Source organism: Microtus oregoni, unplaced genomic scaffold (assembly GCF_018167655.1).
Source record: "Microtus oregoni isolate MIOR12 unplaced genomic scaffold, Mior012 000001F_ref0000356, whole genome shotgun sequence".
NCBI classification, from domain to species: domain Eukaryota; kingdom Metazoa; phylum Chordata; class Mammalia; order Rodentia; family Cricetidae; genus Microtus; species Microtus oregoni.
This window is the reverse complement of record NW_024543060.1, coordinates 64,055,868-64,069,638: the sequence shown is the minus strand read 5'-3', so window position 1 is coordinate 64,069,638 and position 13,771 is coordinate 64,055,868. Positions and strand designations below refer to the sequence as shown.

The following is a 13,771-nucleotide window of genomic DNA, read 5'->3' as shown; positions in this document are numbered from 1 at the left end:
GGAAGAACCTCTCTCAAAATAGATAATTAACTAAAATCATAAATAAGGAGTTTAATCATAGGGAAAGGTGATAGATTAGAAGACCTAAATTGTGTTAAACTCCACAGTTAGGTAATTCACAACAGACTGTAACTCCATGTTCAGTAAAATTAATAATCTGGACTCCATGGGTATTCCTACACATATGCAATATTGACACACATGAAGATAGACAAAAAAATTTAAATTAAAATAAGTAAAATGAATGACCCGAGTACATGGAAGATCACTTTTTTATTTTTATCAAGATTAAAGTCATTATTTAAACATAGAAGCTTTCCCTGTGGCTCTATGTTCTCCATGGTCATACCAAAGGAAGACAAGTCAGGCACCTGTGGATCTCCCTCCCAATGACAAGTTTGTCCGGAGCCCCACATCTGCCTTCTCTTGAGGATCGTCTCCCTCACACTGCACTCTTATGTCCCCCAACTACTGAAACAGATGCAGGCTTCACAGAGCTTTTTCAGGCTTCATGGAGGTCCTGTAGAAGAAGGCATCCGAAAGACAGGTAGGCAGGTAGCTCAAAGGAATATAGATGAGCTTGGCATCCCAACCAGCTGAGTATCGGGTCCGCGGGTGACGGGAAGTCAGCGCATGCTCCATGCAGTCTGTCACCAAGGAAAGGTCCTCTGTGCACGTTTTTCGTAAGAGTATCTTTAGTTGTCTCAGATCTATGCAAAAGGAGAAAGGATTCAGGGAGTGATTACTTCTAACATTCCTGCTCTAGACCAACATGGAAGAAAGCCTCACTAGAACCCAAGTCGCCCACATCTGAAGCCATGCCCAAGCCTAGCCTGTCCCAGGTCATCAGGAGGACACAGCCCAGCTTCAAGGAGGAACCGCACACATGCTCTACCTGGATCTCTGTTCAGAGAACTCTCTCGTCCCTGCAAGAGTGGAAACAAGCCCAAGCTCATGGAAAGTCACTGTTTCGTGACTCCGGCTTCACTTTCATGTCATAATAATAAGGGATTTAAATGAAACAACACCTTACATTCTAGAAGCCAGGATCTCTTTATGTGGAGAAATACCCACCCTGTACCAAGGAAACAGAGGCTAATCATGCTCATTTTAAGAAGAAACACCTTAGGGTAACTGCCATCAACACTAACAGGAGACTCAGAATTCTAGACTTGTTTTCTTTGGTCCCAAAAACCCACTCACAGGATAATAAAAACTTCTTGTCATAGAACTCTTTGACTTCTGAGCTTGCCTGCTCCCACAGCATCTTGACATGTGAAAAATGCCCGTCACTACTGGAAATAGCAGTCTGAAAGAAACCGGGCTCTATAATGGCCACCTTAACTCCAAAATAGCAGAGCTCCCTCCTGCAAGATAGAGAGATGTCAAGAGTTCAGACAACTTTCTGTTGTCACACAGAATCAGAGTACAGTCACATGACAACATGAGCCTGTGTTGAGTAGAGGCCACAATCTTCAGACAGGTGTTGTGTAGCAGATGGGGATGAAACTCATGGGGAGGGCAATGCCTCAGCGCTTTAAATATCACCCAAAGTATTTGGTGCATGTAGCCCTCTGGACTAGAACTAGACTCCAGGTACGACCTGTCTGTACGTTCCAGGTGCAAAAGGTTACCATTACCCAAGGCACCCCCTCTTCACTCTTGGGTTTGAACCTTCCCTAAATTGTTTCAGTCCAGATGGCCCATGGCTCCTGCAGGCATCTTCCTGGAAACACTCTCTGGCCGCTTTCTTAGTGCCTATCACATTTACCATGCCCCCATTCTCTACCATTGACAGGCTGCATGGCACACAGGGCTCCCCTGATTCACTCTCTTCCAATTTGCCTCGTGAACATTATGAAGTACATTCTTGTCAGTGGTTCTCATGCTCCCTACATGCCTGCATGTGCCCACTGACTCAGCCTTCTGCCTGTATCATATGACTTATCCTTTGGTCGAGTAGCTGCCAGCAGCACCTTTTCCCCAACAGGCCTCCTCACCAGGCTGCTAGTTTCCCGCTTGGCTTCTTGCTCTAGGACCCTAAGTCTGATAACTGCTCTGCTCACTGCTAAGATGGCCACAGTCTTTCTCTCCTGTTTCAGTTTCTCAGTTGTCAGAGTTTTTAAGGTCTGGAGGAAAGCCTTCTTGTGATTCTATATTGAGTTGATCAGAGACTATAATAAGAATGTAGAAACTACGATATGAACTGAATGAGATGCTCAGCCCACCCCAAGGACCTCCTCATCACTAAAAGTCAAGAGTCTGGACTCTTCTCAAAATATCACATGTCTGACTATGCCTCAAAAAATATTCCCTATGTTCGCCTTCTGCTACAGTAGGATATTGCATTTTTATGTGCATTGATGTTTTTCCTGCATATGTGTCTGTGTGAGGGGGTCAGATTTTGGGGTCAGATCCTGGGAATTGAACCTGGATCCTCTAGAGCCAGTGCCCTTAGCCACTGAGTCATGTTTCCAGCTCCAAGCAAGATACAATTAACTGAACTTGGCAGAATGCTGGCACAGAACTTTCATCTTGACAGAATCCTTTAATTCCAATCCGCAGGAGATAGATCTGTATGAGTTTGAGGCCAGCTAGGCAGGTCAAAGTTACATAGACCGTGTTAGAAAGAAAGAAAGAAAGAAAGAAAGAAAGAAAGAAAGAAAGGAAGGAAGGAAGACTGTCTCAGCCCTGCCCTTCTAGTAACACATAGCAATGTATTTCTGGAGAATGATCACCTCCCTCCACAAAGAGACAGTTATAGAACCTGAAAACCTGAGCGTGTCCTCTTCATGATGACCTTCTAATGGTCTTGATTAAATAAAACCTTATTCCAATGATTCTTTCAGATACCCACATCCCTGTCATTACCTGAGGGAATCGGAGAAGGCTTCTACACCATACTTGGAGATGCAGTAACCACCACCAACTATAGATATTCGACCCAAGATGCTGGAAACGTTGACCACTCGGCCTTTTGCCTTCCTCACTAAGGGCAGCATGCTCAGAGTCACCTCAATCACGCCCAACAGGTTCACATCCAGTATCTTTGCAAAATCCTCTTTGTTCATCCATTCATTGGGCCCCGAGGGAAAGGAGATGCCAGCATTGTTGACCAGGCCCCAGAGTCCTGGGGACAGTGGGAAGAGAGAGAGTCACACAGCACAGGTATAGTTATGGATGAAATGCACAGTCAACAAGATAAGACAGCTTAGACATGTGTTTACTGGAGATTAGGACACAGTGAAGATCAGCATGGTGTTGACAGAGGTTTCTGTACCACCAGGTCCCACAGCCATTTAGTCCCCAAAAAAACACACAAAAGCCCAGATTAAATATAAAATGGTTAGCCTATTAGCTCAAGCTAATATTACCTCCTGAACTTATATTAGCCGATAATTCTTGTCTGTGGTAGCCACACAGCTTGATCCCTGCTATCAGTGAGGCTTTCTCATCTTGCTTCCTCTGCATCTGAGTGATGGCTGCAAGTGACCTTTCCTCTTCCCAGAATTCTCCTGTTCTCATGGCCCGGCCACCACTTCCTGCCTGATTGCCCTGCCTACACTTCCTTCCTGGCTACTGTCCAATCCGCGTTTTATTAAAAGTAGGATAAGTGACAGGATAAAAGACCATTGTCCAACAGCAGCATGGTATCATCATGGCTGGGAACCCCAGCTCTGAGGCTCCAGGCTCCTTTAATGAGGAGAAGTCTTGTCTCCATTCACAGAGGATGGCAGGTGCCCAGTAAGAGCAAGTACAGTGCTAACCCATGAGCTCTACCCAAGTGTGGCCCCAAATAACCTGTACAAATAGCCCAGGGACTAGTCCCATCCTCTGCTCCAGTAAGGGACCCTGCTCTAAGCATCCAGCATTCTTGATTGTCTACATAGAGAAGGGGACAGAGCACAGACAGGAAGGTGAGACGGTAAATCCTTCAAAGGGTACCTTCTTACCAAGACCAGAGAGACAGAAACAGCAGGTAGGGGCTGGAGAGAGAGAAAGTACTCAGGTGATGTTAAGGAGAGAGGAGAAGGCTCTGGTACTTCAAGTGCCCCAACCCACATAAAGCTTCTTCCAAGGGAGAAACCGGCAGTCCCCTTCACACACAAGTCAAACCAACAAACACAGACAGGGATTTCAATGGTACCTCTGTTCCCAACACGCTCCTTCACCCACTGAGTGGCTGCCACAATACTCTCTGTCTTGGTGACATCAAGGATCACTGTCTCCAGCCTGTCTGATGTCTTGTTCCTCAGCTCCGTGGCTCCCTTTTCCGTCAGACATGCAGCCAGAACCCTCATGCCTCTCCTGTCCAGCTGTCTGGCCAGCAGGTTCCCAAATCCCGAGTCACAGCCCGTGATGAAGACATGCTTGTCTTGGAGATTGCTCACCACCTGCTTCTCACGGTACCAACGCAGAAGGTAGTAAAGGCCCACAGGGGTCATCAGGTAGAGCCACATGGCTTTCAAAGGACAGGCACAGACAGTCTGGGACAGAGTGAACCCGGCCTCTATTCACAGAGGACAAAGTAAGCAAACAGCACTCAGGAGACACAGAGGAATGCAGGCTTCTAGCAGGAAGTCCACACTTGGTTCTCTGTCCACTGCCTATCTTGGTATTTATTCATGCCCCACTTCTCTGCTCTCTCACCTGTTTGGTCTTATGATATATAATGGCCTTTGGCATTTCTTTACTTACTGCCAATGGAAAGAATCATCACTGTCTATTCAGTAACACAGCTCCATTCTCTTATGATCTTTGCTCCTTTTACTCATATGGGAATACATGCACGTTTCCTTACACACCCACTGCAGTCAATCCCTGCCTCACCTATGTCTCAGCATCTTGCACTCCACCTCCACAAATGCAGGATTTGTGAACACACTTAGGTGCTGGGACTCAGGACACATTTACAAGGAAATCCTGCTCTGAGTTTAGGTCTCTTGCTCAGGTTCCTCAATCAGAATCTCTTCAGAAAATAAAGCCGTTTTTCTGGTTTCTAGAGATTTAGGAGAGGCCAAAGTGAGGCTGGGATAAGCTGGTGATTTTTTGGTACAGCAACTTCCTGGGAACAAGGAGGGATCAAATATAAATAGGAAGAATGACCCACGGAGGTACAGGCCCCACCTGCACCAACAGGAAGGAGAGATGGAGAGAGATGGACAGACGGCAGTGTAAGAACACAATCAACAACATAAAGAACAATATGGCAGCACCAGAAACTAGTGTTTCTATACCAGCAAGACCTGAACATCCCAACACAGATGAAGAAGGAGAAAACAACCTCAAAAATAATTTTATGAAGATGACAGAGGCCCTTAAAGAGGAAATTAAAAATTCCACTAAAGAAATGGAGGAAAAGACAAAATTGCCCACATTGTGTTGGAGGACTTGCTGACAGAATCGGCTCCTTGAGAACAAAAGGACCAGTTTAAGTCCTTACAGATCAGGCCAGAGTGGTGGAAGAAACAGATACGGGAAACATGGCTTCATCTCTGGTGGAAGGTGCCTGGTTTAGTTTGAGCTGGAATCACAGAGTCAGTTGGGCACATCTCTAGAGCCAGGAACCAGATGTACAGCTCCACACAAACTCTAGAGGTTCTGACTAAGGCTTGCTGGGAAATTAGGCAAGAAATCCCGGCTCAGGTTGGTCAGTGATAGTCGTGGAGGTTACAACTCAAGATGGCTAAGCTCATGTCTGACCGAATATATGCAACCTGGAGAAGGGCATCTTTTTTTTTATTTAAAAATTTTCTTTAATTTTACACACCCACCCCAATTCCCCCTCTCTCCTCTTCTCCCACCCTTCCACCTTCCCCATTTTTACCCCATCACCCACTCCTGAGAAGGGGTAAGGCCTTCCTTGGGGAGTCAACAAAGTCTGGCATACTAAGTTGAGGTAGGACCAAGCCTCTCACCCCTCTATCAAGGCTGAAAAAGGTATCCCACCATAGGGAATGGGGTCCAAAAAGTCAGTTCATGCACTTAGGATAGGTCCTGGTCCCACTGCTAAGGGCCTCAGGAACAGATCAAGACACATAACTGTCAGCCACATTCATAGGGCCTAGTTTGGTTCCACACAGGTTCCCCAGCTGTCAGTCCAGAGACTTGGGGCTCTCATTAGGTCCCTCCATGTGTGTCACGCTTGGGGTCCTCTTTTACCTAACTCCCTGGGATTGTGGATTGTAGCTGGATATCCTTTGCTTTAAGTCTAATATCCACTTATGAGTGAGTACATACCGGTAGTGTTGGTCTTTCTGGGTCTGGGTTACCTCACTCAGCCTGACTTTTTAGTTCCATCCATTTGCCTGCAAATTTCAAGATGTCATTTTTTTTTTTTCGGTGAGTAGTACCCTATTGTGCAAATGTACCACCTTTTCTTTATCCATTCTTTGGTTTGGGACATCTAGGTTGTTTCCAGGTTCTGACTATTGTAAATAACGCTGCTATTTACTTAACTGAACAAATGTCCTTTTGGTATGATTGTGCATCCTATGGGTGTGTGCTCAAGAGTGATATTGCTGAGTCCTGAGGTAGACTAATTCCAAATTTTCTGAGAAATTGCCATACTGATTTCCAAAGTGGATGTATGAGTTTTCATTCTCACCAGCAATGGAGGAGTGTTCCCCTTATTCCACGTCCTCTCTAGCATAAGCTGTCATCAGAGTTTTTGATCTTAGCCATTCTGATAGATGTAAGAGGTATCTCAGAGTTGTTTTATTTTACATTTCCCTGATAGCTAAGGATGTTGAACAATTCTTTAAATGTCTTTCAGACATTTGAGTTTCTTCTGTTTAGAACTATACCCCACTTTTTAATTGGATTAACTTGTATTTAGGTGCTTAGTTTCCTGAGTTCTTTAAATATTTTGGAGATCAGTCCTCTGGGGTTGGTAAATTTCTTTTTTCATTCTGTAGCCCGCCCTTTTGTCTTATATCCATATCCTTGCCACAGGCCATACAAAAGGTTCTCAGTTTCAGGAGGTACCATTTAATGTTGCTTTCAGTGTCTGTGCTACTGGGGTTATATTTAGGAAGTGGTCTCCTGTGCCCATGCATTCAAGGCTGCTTCCCACTTTCTCTTCTATCAGGTTCAATGTAACTGAATTTATGTTGTGATCGTTGACACATTTGGACTTGAATTTTGGGCATGGGAATAGATATGGATCTCTTTATATTCTTCTAAATGTCGACATCCAGTTGTGCCAGCACCATTTGTTGAAGATGGTTTCTGGTTTTCCATTGTACAATTTTGGCTTCTTTGACAAAAACCAGGTGTTTATAGGTGTATGGATTAATATCAGGGGATTCCATTGATCCATTGCTTTTTTATGCTACTATGAAGCTGTTTTATTACTGTAGCTCTATGGTAGAGCTGTAAGGCAAGGAGGGTGATACGTCTGGAAGCTCCTTTATTGTACAGGATTGTTCGGCTATCCTGGAATTTTTTTTCCCATATGATGCCAAGTATTTTTATTTCAAAGTTTGTACAGAATTGTGTTGGAATTTTGATGGGATTGCATTCAATATGTAGATTGCTTTTGTTAAGATGGTAATTTTTATTACGTTGATCCCACCTACCCAAGAGCATGGGAGATCTTTCCATCCTCTGATTTCTCCTTCAATTTCTTTCTTCAAATACTTAAAGTTCTTGTCATACAGGTCTTTTACTTGTTTGATTAGAGTTACACCAAGGTATTTTATGTTATTCGTGGCTTTTGGGAAGGGTAATGTTTCTCTGATTTCTTTTTTTTTTTTAATCTTTTTTTCTTTTTTGGTTTTCCGAGACAAGGTTTCTCTGTGGCTTTGTAGCCTGTCCTGGAACTAGCTCTTGTAGACCAGGCTGGTCTTGAACTCACAGAGATCCACCTCCCTCTTCCTCCCAAATGCTGTGCCATTGCCGCCCTGATTTTTTTAAAAATATTTCTTATTTTTATTTTCTATGCATTGGTAACTTTGCCACATGACTAATGTGTGAGGGTTTCAGATCCCCTGGAACTGGAGTTACTGACAGTTGTGAGCTGCCATGTCGGTGCTGGGAACTCAACCCGTGTCCTCTGGTAGAATAGTCAGTGCTCTTAACCTCTGAGCCATCTCTCCCGCCCATTTCTCTGATTTCTTTCTCAGACCACTTGTCATTTATATATAGGAGGGCTACTGCTGTTATTCTTTTTTGGTTTGTTTTTGAGTTAATCTTGTATCCTACCATTTCACTGGAGGTGTTATCAGCTTTAGGAACTCCCTGGAAGGATTCTTGGGGTCTCTTATGTAAACTATCATATCATGAGCAAATAGTGAAAGTTTAACTCGTTCTTTTTTCCCTAATTTGTCTCCCCTTGATCTCCTTTTGTTGACTTACTGCTCAAGCTAGAACTTTGAGTACAATATTGAATAGAAAGAGTGGACAATTTTGTCTTCTGGCTGATTTTAGTGGGATCACTTTGAGTTTCTCTCTATTTAATTTGACATTGGCTGTTGGCTTGCTGTATATTACCTTTATCATGTTTAGGTCCGCGATCTCTCCAAGACCTTTATCATGAAGAGGTACTGGATTTCTTCAAATGCTTTTTCAGCATCTGATGAGATGATAATGCATTTTTTCCCTTCAGTTAATTATATAGTGGATTATATTAACAGATTTTTGTATGTTGAACATCCCTGCATCTCTGGGATGCAACTGGGATTTATTTTGTTGTTGTTGTTGTGTTCTTGGATTCTGCTTACCAGTTTTTATTGAATGTTTTCTTCAATAAAATACTCATGAGGAAGCAGGGTCTGTAATTTTCTTTCTTAGATGTATCTTTGTATGATCTGGTATCAGGGTGACTGTAGCCTTGTAAAAAGAGTTTGGCAATATTCCTTCTGTTTCTAGTGGGTGGAACAGTTTGAGGAGTATTGATATTAGCTTTTCGTTGAAATTCTGGTGGAATTCTGCACTGAAACCATCTGTCCCTGGGCTTTTCTTTTTCGTTGGGAGACTTTTGATGACTGTTTCTACTACCTAAGGGGTTATAGGTCTATTTAAATTGTCCACCTGGTCTTGATTTAATTTTGGTGTGTGGTACCTATGAAGAAAGTTGTCCTTTTCTTTTACATTTTCCAATTTTGTGGAGAACAAGTTTTCAAAATATGACCACCTGGTGATTCTCTGGATTTCCTCCATCTCTGCTGTTAAATCCTCCTTTTCATTTCTGATTGTGTTAATTTGGATATTCTCTCTCTGCTTTTTGGATAGTTTGGATAAGGGTTTGCCTGTCTTGTTGATTTTTTTTGCAGTGGTGGCGCACGCCTTTAATCCCAGCGCTTGGGAGGCAGAGGCAGGTGGATCTCTGTGAGTTCGAGACCAGCCTGGTGTACAAGAGCTAGTTCCAGGACAGGCTTCAAAACCACAGAGAAACCCTGTCTCGAAAAACCAAAATAAATAAATAACCAACTTTTTTGTTTCATTGATTCTTTGTATTGTTCTCTTTGTTTCTATTATGTTGATTTTAGCTTCAATTTGATTATTTCCTGTTGACTACTCCTCCTGGGTGAGTCTGCTTCTTTTTGTTCTAGAGCTTTCAAGTGTACTGTTAAGTCGCTAGTGTGATATTTCTCCACGTTTTTTATGTAGGCACTTAGAGCTGTGAACTTTCCTCTTAGCACTGCTTTCATAGTGTCCCATCGGTTTGCGTATGTTGTGCCTTCATTTACTCTGAATTCTAGAAAGTATTTAATTTCTTCTTTTCTTTCTTCCTTGACCCAGTGATGATTCAGTTGAGAACTTTTAAATTTCCATGAGTTTGTAGGATTTCTGCAATTAGTTTTGTTTTTGAATTCTAACCTTAAGCCATAGTGATCAGATAAGATACAAGACGTTATATCAATTTTTTTAAAAATCTGTTGAGGTTTTCTTTGTTACTGAGTATGTGGTCAATTTTAGAGAAGGTTACATGAAGTGCTGAGAAGAAGGTATATTATTTTGTGTTTGGATCGAATGTTCTGTAGATGTTTGTTAAGTCCGTTTTAGTCATAACATCTGTAAAATCTCTTACTTCTATGTTAGGTTTCTGTCTGGCAGACCTGTTCCTTGGTGAGATTGGGGTGCTGGAGTCTTCTACTATTATTGTGTGGGGTTTTATGTATGATTTAAGCTTTATGATATTTTTATTAGAGATGTGGGTCCCATATACTTGGGGCATAGATAGTTGGAATTGTGACTTCATCGTGAATGACTTTCCCTGTGATGCATATGAAATGTTCTTATCCATCTCTTTTGATTAATTTGAGTTTGAAGTCTATTTTGTCAGATATTAGGATATATACACCACTTGTTTCTTAGTCCATTTGATTGGATAATCTTTTCCCAACCCTTTACTCTGAGGTAATGTCCGTCTTTGGGTTTGAGGTGTGTTTCTTGTATGTAGCAGAAGGATGGTTTTATATCCATTCTGTTAGCCTGTGTCTTGTTTTATTTTGTTTTTCAAGACAGGGTTTCTCTGTAGCTTTAGATCCTGTCTTACAACAGGCTCTCGTAGACCACGCTGGCCTTGAACTCACAGAGTTCCACCTGTCTTTGCCTCCTGAGTGCTTGGATGAAAGGCATGTGCCCCCACTACCAGGCTGGCCTGTGTCTTTAAATAGGTGAATTGAAGCCATTGATATTAAGAGATATTAATGACAAGTGATTGTTAATTTCTGTTATATTTGGTTTTGCTGTTAGTGGTGGTAGTGTTTGTGTGTTTCTCTTCTTTGGATTTTGCTGGTGTAAGGTGTTAGGGTCCCTGTTGTCTGTGTGTTTGTTGGTGCAGCAAACTTTCTTGGGTTTTAGTTTCCCTTCTAATACTTTCTGTAGGACAGATTTTGTGGATAACATTTAAATCTGATTTTGTCATGGAATACCTTGTTTTCTCCATTTATGGTGACTGAAATCTTTGCTGGCTATAGTAGTCTAGGCTGACATCTGTGGTTTCTTAGTATCTGTAGCACATCTGCCCAAGAACTTCTGGCTTTCAGAGTTCCAATTGAGAAATTCAGGTATAATTCTGATAGGTCTGCCTTTCTATATTACTTGGCCATTTTCCTTTGCAGCTCTCAGTATTCATTCTTTATTCTGTGTGTTTAGAATTTTTATTATTATTTACCAAGGGGACTTTCTTTTTTGATCCAGTCTATTTGGAGTTCTGTAAGCTTCTTGTATGTTCATAGTCATAGCCTTCGTTAGGATGGAAAAGTTTTCTTCTATCACTTTGTTAAATATATTTTCTGTGCTTTTGGTCTATACTTCTCTTTCTTCTTCCATTCCTATTCTTAGGTTTGGTCTTTTTCCAGATTTTTGGATGTTTGGTCTTAAGAATTTTTGAGGGAGCTGGAGAGAATGCTCAGTGGTTAAGAGAACTGACTGTTCTTCCAGAGGACCTGGGTTCAATTCCCAGCACCCACATGGCAGCTCACAACTGTCTGAAGATCTAGTTCCAGGGGATCTGACACCTTCATACCAATGCACATAAAATAAAGTTAAATAAACCATAAAAAATATTTTAAAAAAGAATTTTTTAGGTTTACCATTTTCTTTGACCAATGATTCTATTTCTTCTATTGTATCTTCAACACCTGAGATTCACTCTTTCATCTTTTGTAACCTGCTGGTTATGCTTGCATCGGTAGTTCCTGTTTCTTTACCCAGATTTTCCATTTCCAGAATCTCCTTGGTTTGTCTTTTCTTATTGCCTGTATTTCAATTTTTAAGTCTTGGACTGTTTCCTTCACTAGTTTGATTGTTTTTCTTGGTTTCCTTGGATTTCCTTAGGGGATTTTTTTTTTTTATGTTTTCAAGTTTTTTGTCTTTTCCTCCATTATTTAAATGGAATTTTTCTTCTCCTCTTTAAGGGCCTCTGTCATCGTCATAAAATTATTTTTGAGATTGTTTTCTCCTTCTTCATCTGTGTTGGGATGTTCAGGTCTTGCTGGTGTAGAAACAGTAGTTTCTGGTGCTGCCATATGGCTCTTTATGTTGTTGAATTATTTCTTACACTGCTGTCTGCCTATCTCTTCCTTCCTGTCGGTGCAGGTAGGGCCTGTAGCTTCATGGGTCAGCCTTCCTATTTCTACTTGATTCCTCCTTGTTCCCAGGAAGTTGCTGTACCAGGAAATCACCAGCTTACCCGGGCCTCTCTTTAGCCTCTTATAAATCTCTAGAAATCAGAAGAGCAGCTGTATTTTCTGAGGGGAGATTCTGGCTGAGGAACCTGAAGAGGAGACCTGAACTCAGAGCAGGTTTTTCTTGTAAATGTGTCTTGAGTCCCAGCTGCTAAGTATGTTCACAAATTCTGCATTTGTGGAGGAGGGGTGCAAGATGCTGAGACACAAGGTGAGGCAGGGATTGACTGTAGTGGGCATGTGTAAAGAAACATGCACATATTCCCATATGAGTAAAAGGAGCAAAGATCATAAGAGAATGGTGGTGTGTTACTGAATAGACAGTGATGTTTCCTTTGGCAGCAATAAAGGAATGCCAAAGGCCATTATATTATAAAACCAAACAAGTGAGAGAGCAGAGAAGTGGGGCATGAATAAATACCAAGATAGGCAGTGGACAGAGATCCCAAGTGTGGACTTCCTGCTAAAAGCCTGCATTCCTCTGTTTCTCCTGAGTCCTGTGTGCCTACTTTGTCCTCTGTGAATAGAGGCCAGGTTTACTCTGTCCCAGACTGTCTGTGCCTGTCCTTTGAAAGCCATGTGGCTCTACCTGGTGGCTCTAGTGGGCCTGTGGACCCTCCGGCACTTGTTCAGGAAGAGGCAGGTGGTGAGCCATCTCCAAGACAAGCATGTCTTCATCACGGGCTGTGACTCAGGCTTTGGGAAGGACAGATTTAGGGAAGGTTCAAACCTAACAGTGAGGAGGAGGTAATTTGGGCAAGGCTAACCCTTTGCACCTGGAATGTATAGACAGGTTGTACTTGGAGTCTAGTTTTAGGCCAGAGAGCTACATGCTCCAAAAATGTAGAGTGACATTTAAGGCTCAGAGGCATTGCCCTCACCATGAGTTTCATCCCCATCTGCTACACAACATCTGTCTGAAGCTTGTGGCCTCTCCTCAAACCAGGCTTACATTGTCCCGTGACTGTGCTCTGATTCTGTTACCTCACAGAAAGTAACTTAACTCAAGCTCTTCCCCCAGGAGAATAAAAGCAGTTGGCCAAGCTTGACTGTCAATAGGGGACTACCTATTGTGGAAAATTGAGTTTGTAAAACCATGTCAGGCCACAGCTGAGAGAAACAGGCCCCAACGACTTCCTAGTTCTTATGAAATTCTTGTTGCTGAGAGATCTTATACAGGGACAGAAGAGCAGCTAAATTTGATATGGCAGCACATGCCCAAATTAATGCAGACACCTAAAAGGCCTGGAATAGACTTCTGTCTCTAAGGAGCAGACTGTGGAATTGCCCAGTATAAGGCAGGGACCACATGAACTGTTTGAAAACTTTGTCTCTAGATTGATGCAGACATCAAACAGGTTGACTGGAGACACAGAAGCAGGACTTTTAATAGGTAAACAGCTAGCCTTTGAGAATGCTACACATAAAGCTGCTTTAAGGCCTCTTAGAAAGAAAAGTAACATTACTAATTATATTCAGATTTGTTCAGATATTGACCACTTGTATACTCAGGGACTGACCATAGCTGCTGCTTTACAGGGAAAGACTGTTAATGATGTTCCCTTCCAACAAAGACATCAAGGCCCAGGAACAGTGAGATCTACTGGGTCTCCTGGAACTGTTTTGGGTGTGGT

The 13,771-nt window shown here is 42.4% G+C and overlaps 1 protein-coding gene across 2 annotated transcripts; it reads right to left on the bottom strand.

The window, feature by feature from the left end:
• Window positions 1-379: 379 nt before the first annotated feature.
• Window positions 380-4,460, bottom strand: LOC121460446 (retinol dehydrogenase 16-like). 2 transcript variants are annotated; one of them, XM_041670860.1, is made up of 4 exons: window positions 4,148-4,460; window positions 2,872-3,130; window positions 1,196-1,367; window positions 380-666 (listed from the first exon to the last, which is right to left on the bottom strand). In XM_041670860.1, the coding sequence occupies exons 1-4, from the start codon at window positions 4,458-4,460 to the stop codon at window positions 490-492; spliced, it is 921 nt and encodes a 306-aa protein (XP_041526794.1). In that variant the 3' UTR covers window positions 380-489. The 2 variants fall into 2 exon arrangements, with proteins under 2 accessions (XP_041526794.1, XP_041526788.1); XM_041670854.1 differs by having other exon boundaries at window positions 380-710; window positions 1,204-1,367.
• Window positions 4,461-13,771: the final 9,311 nt, after the last annotated feature.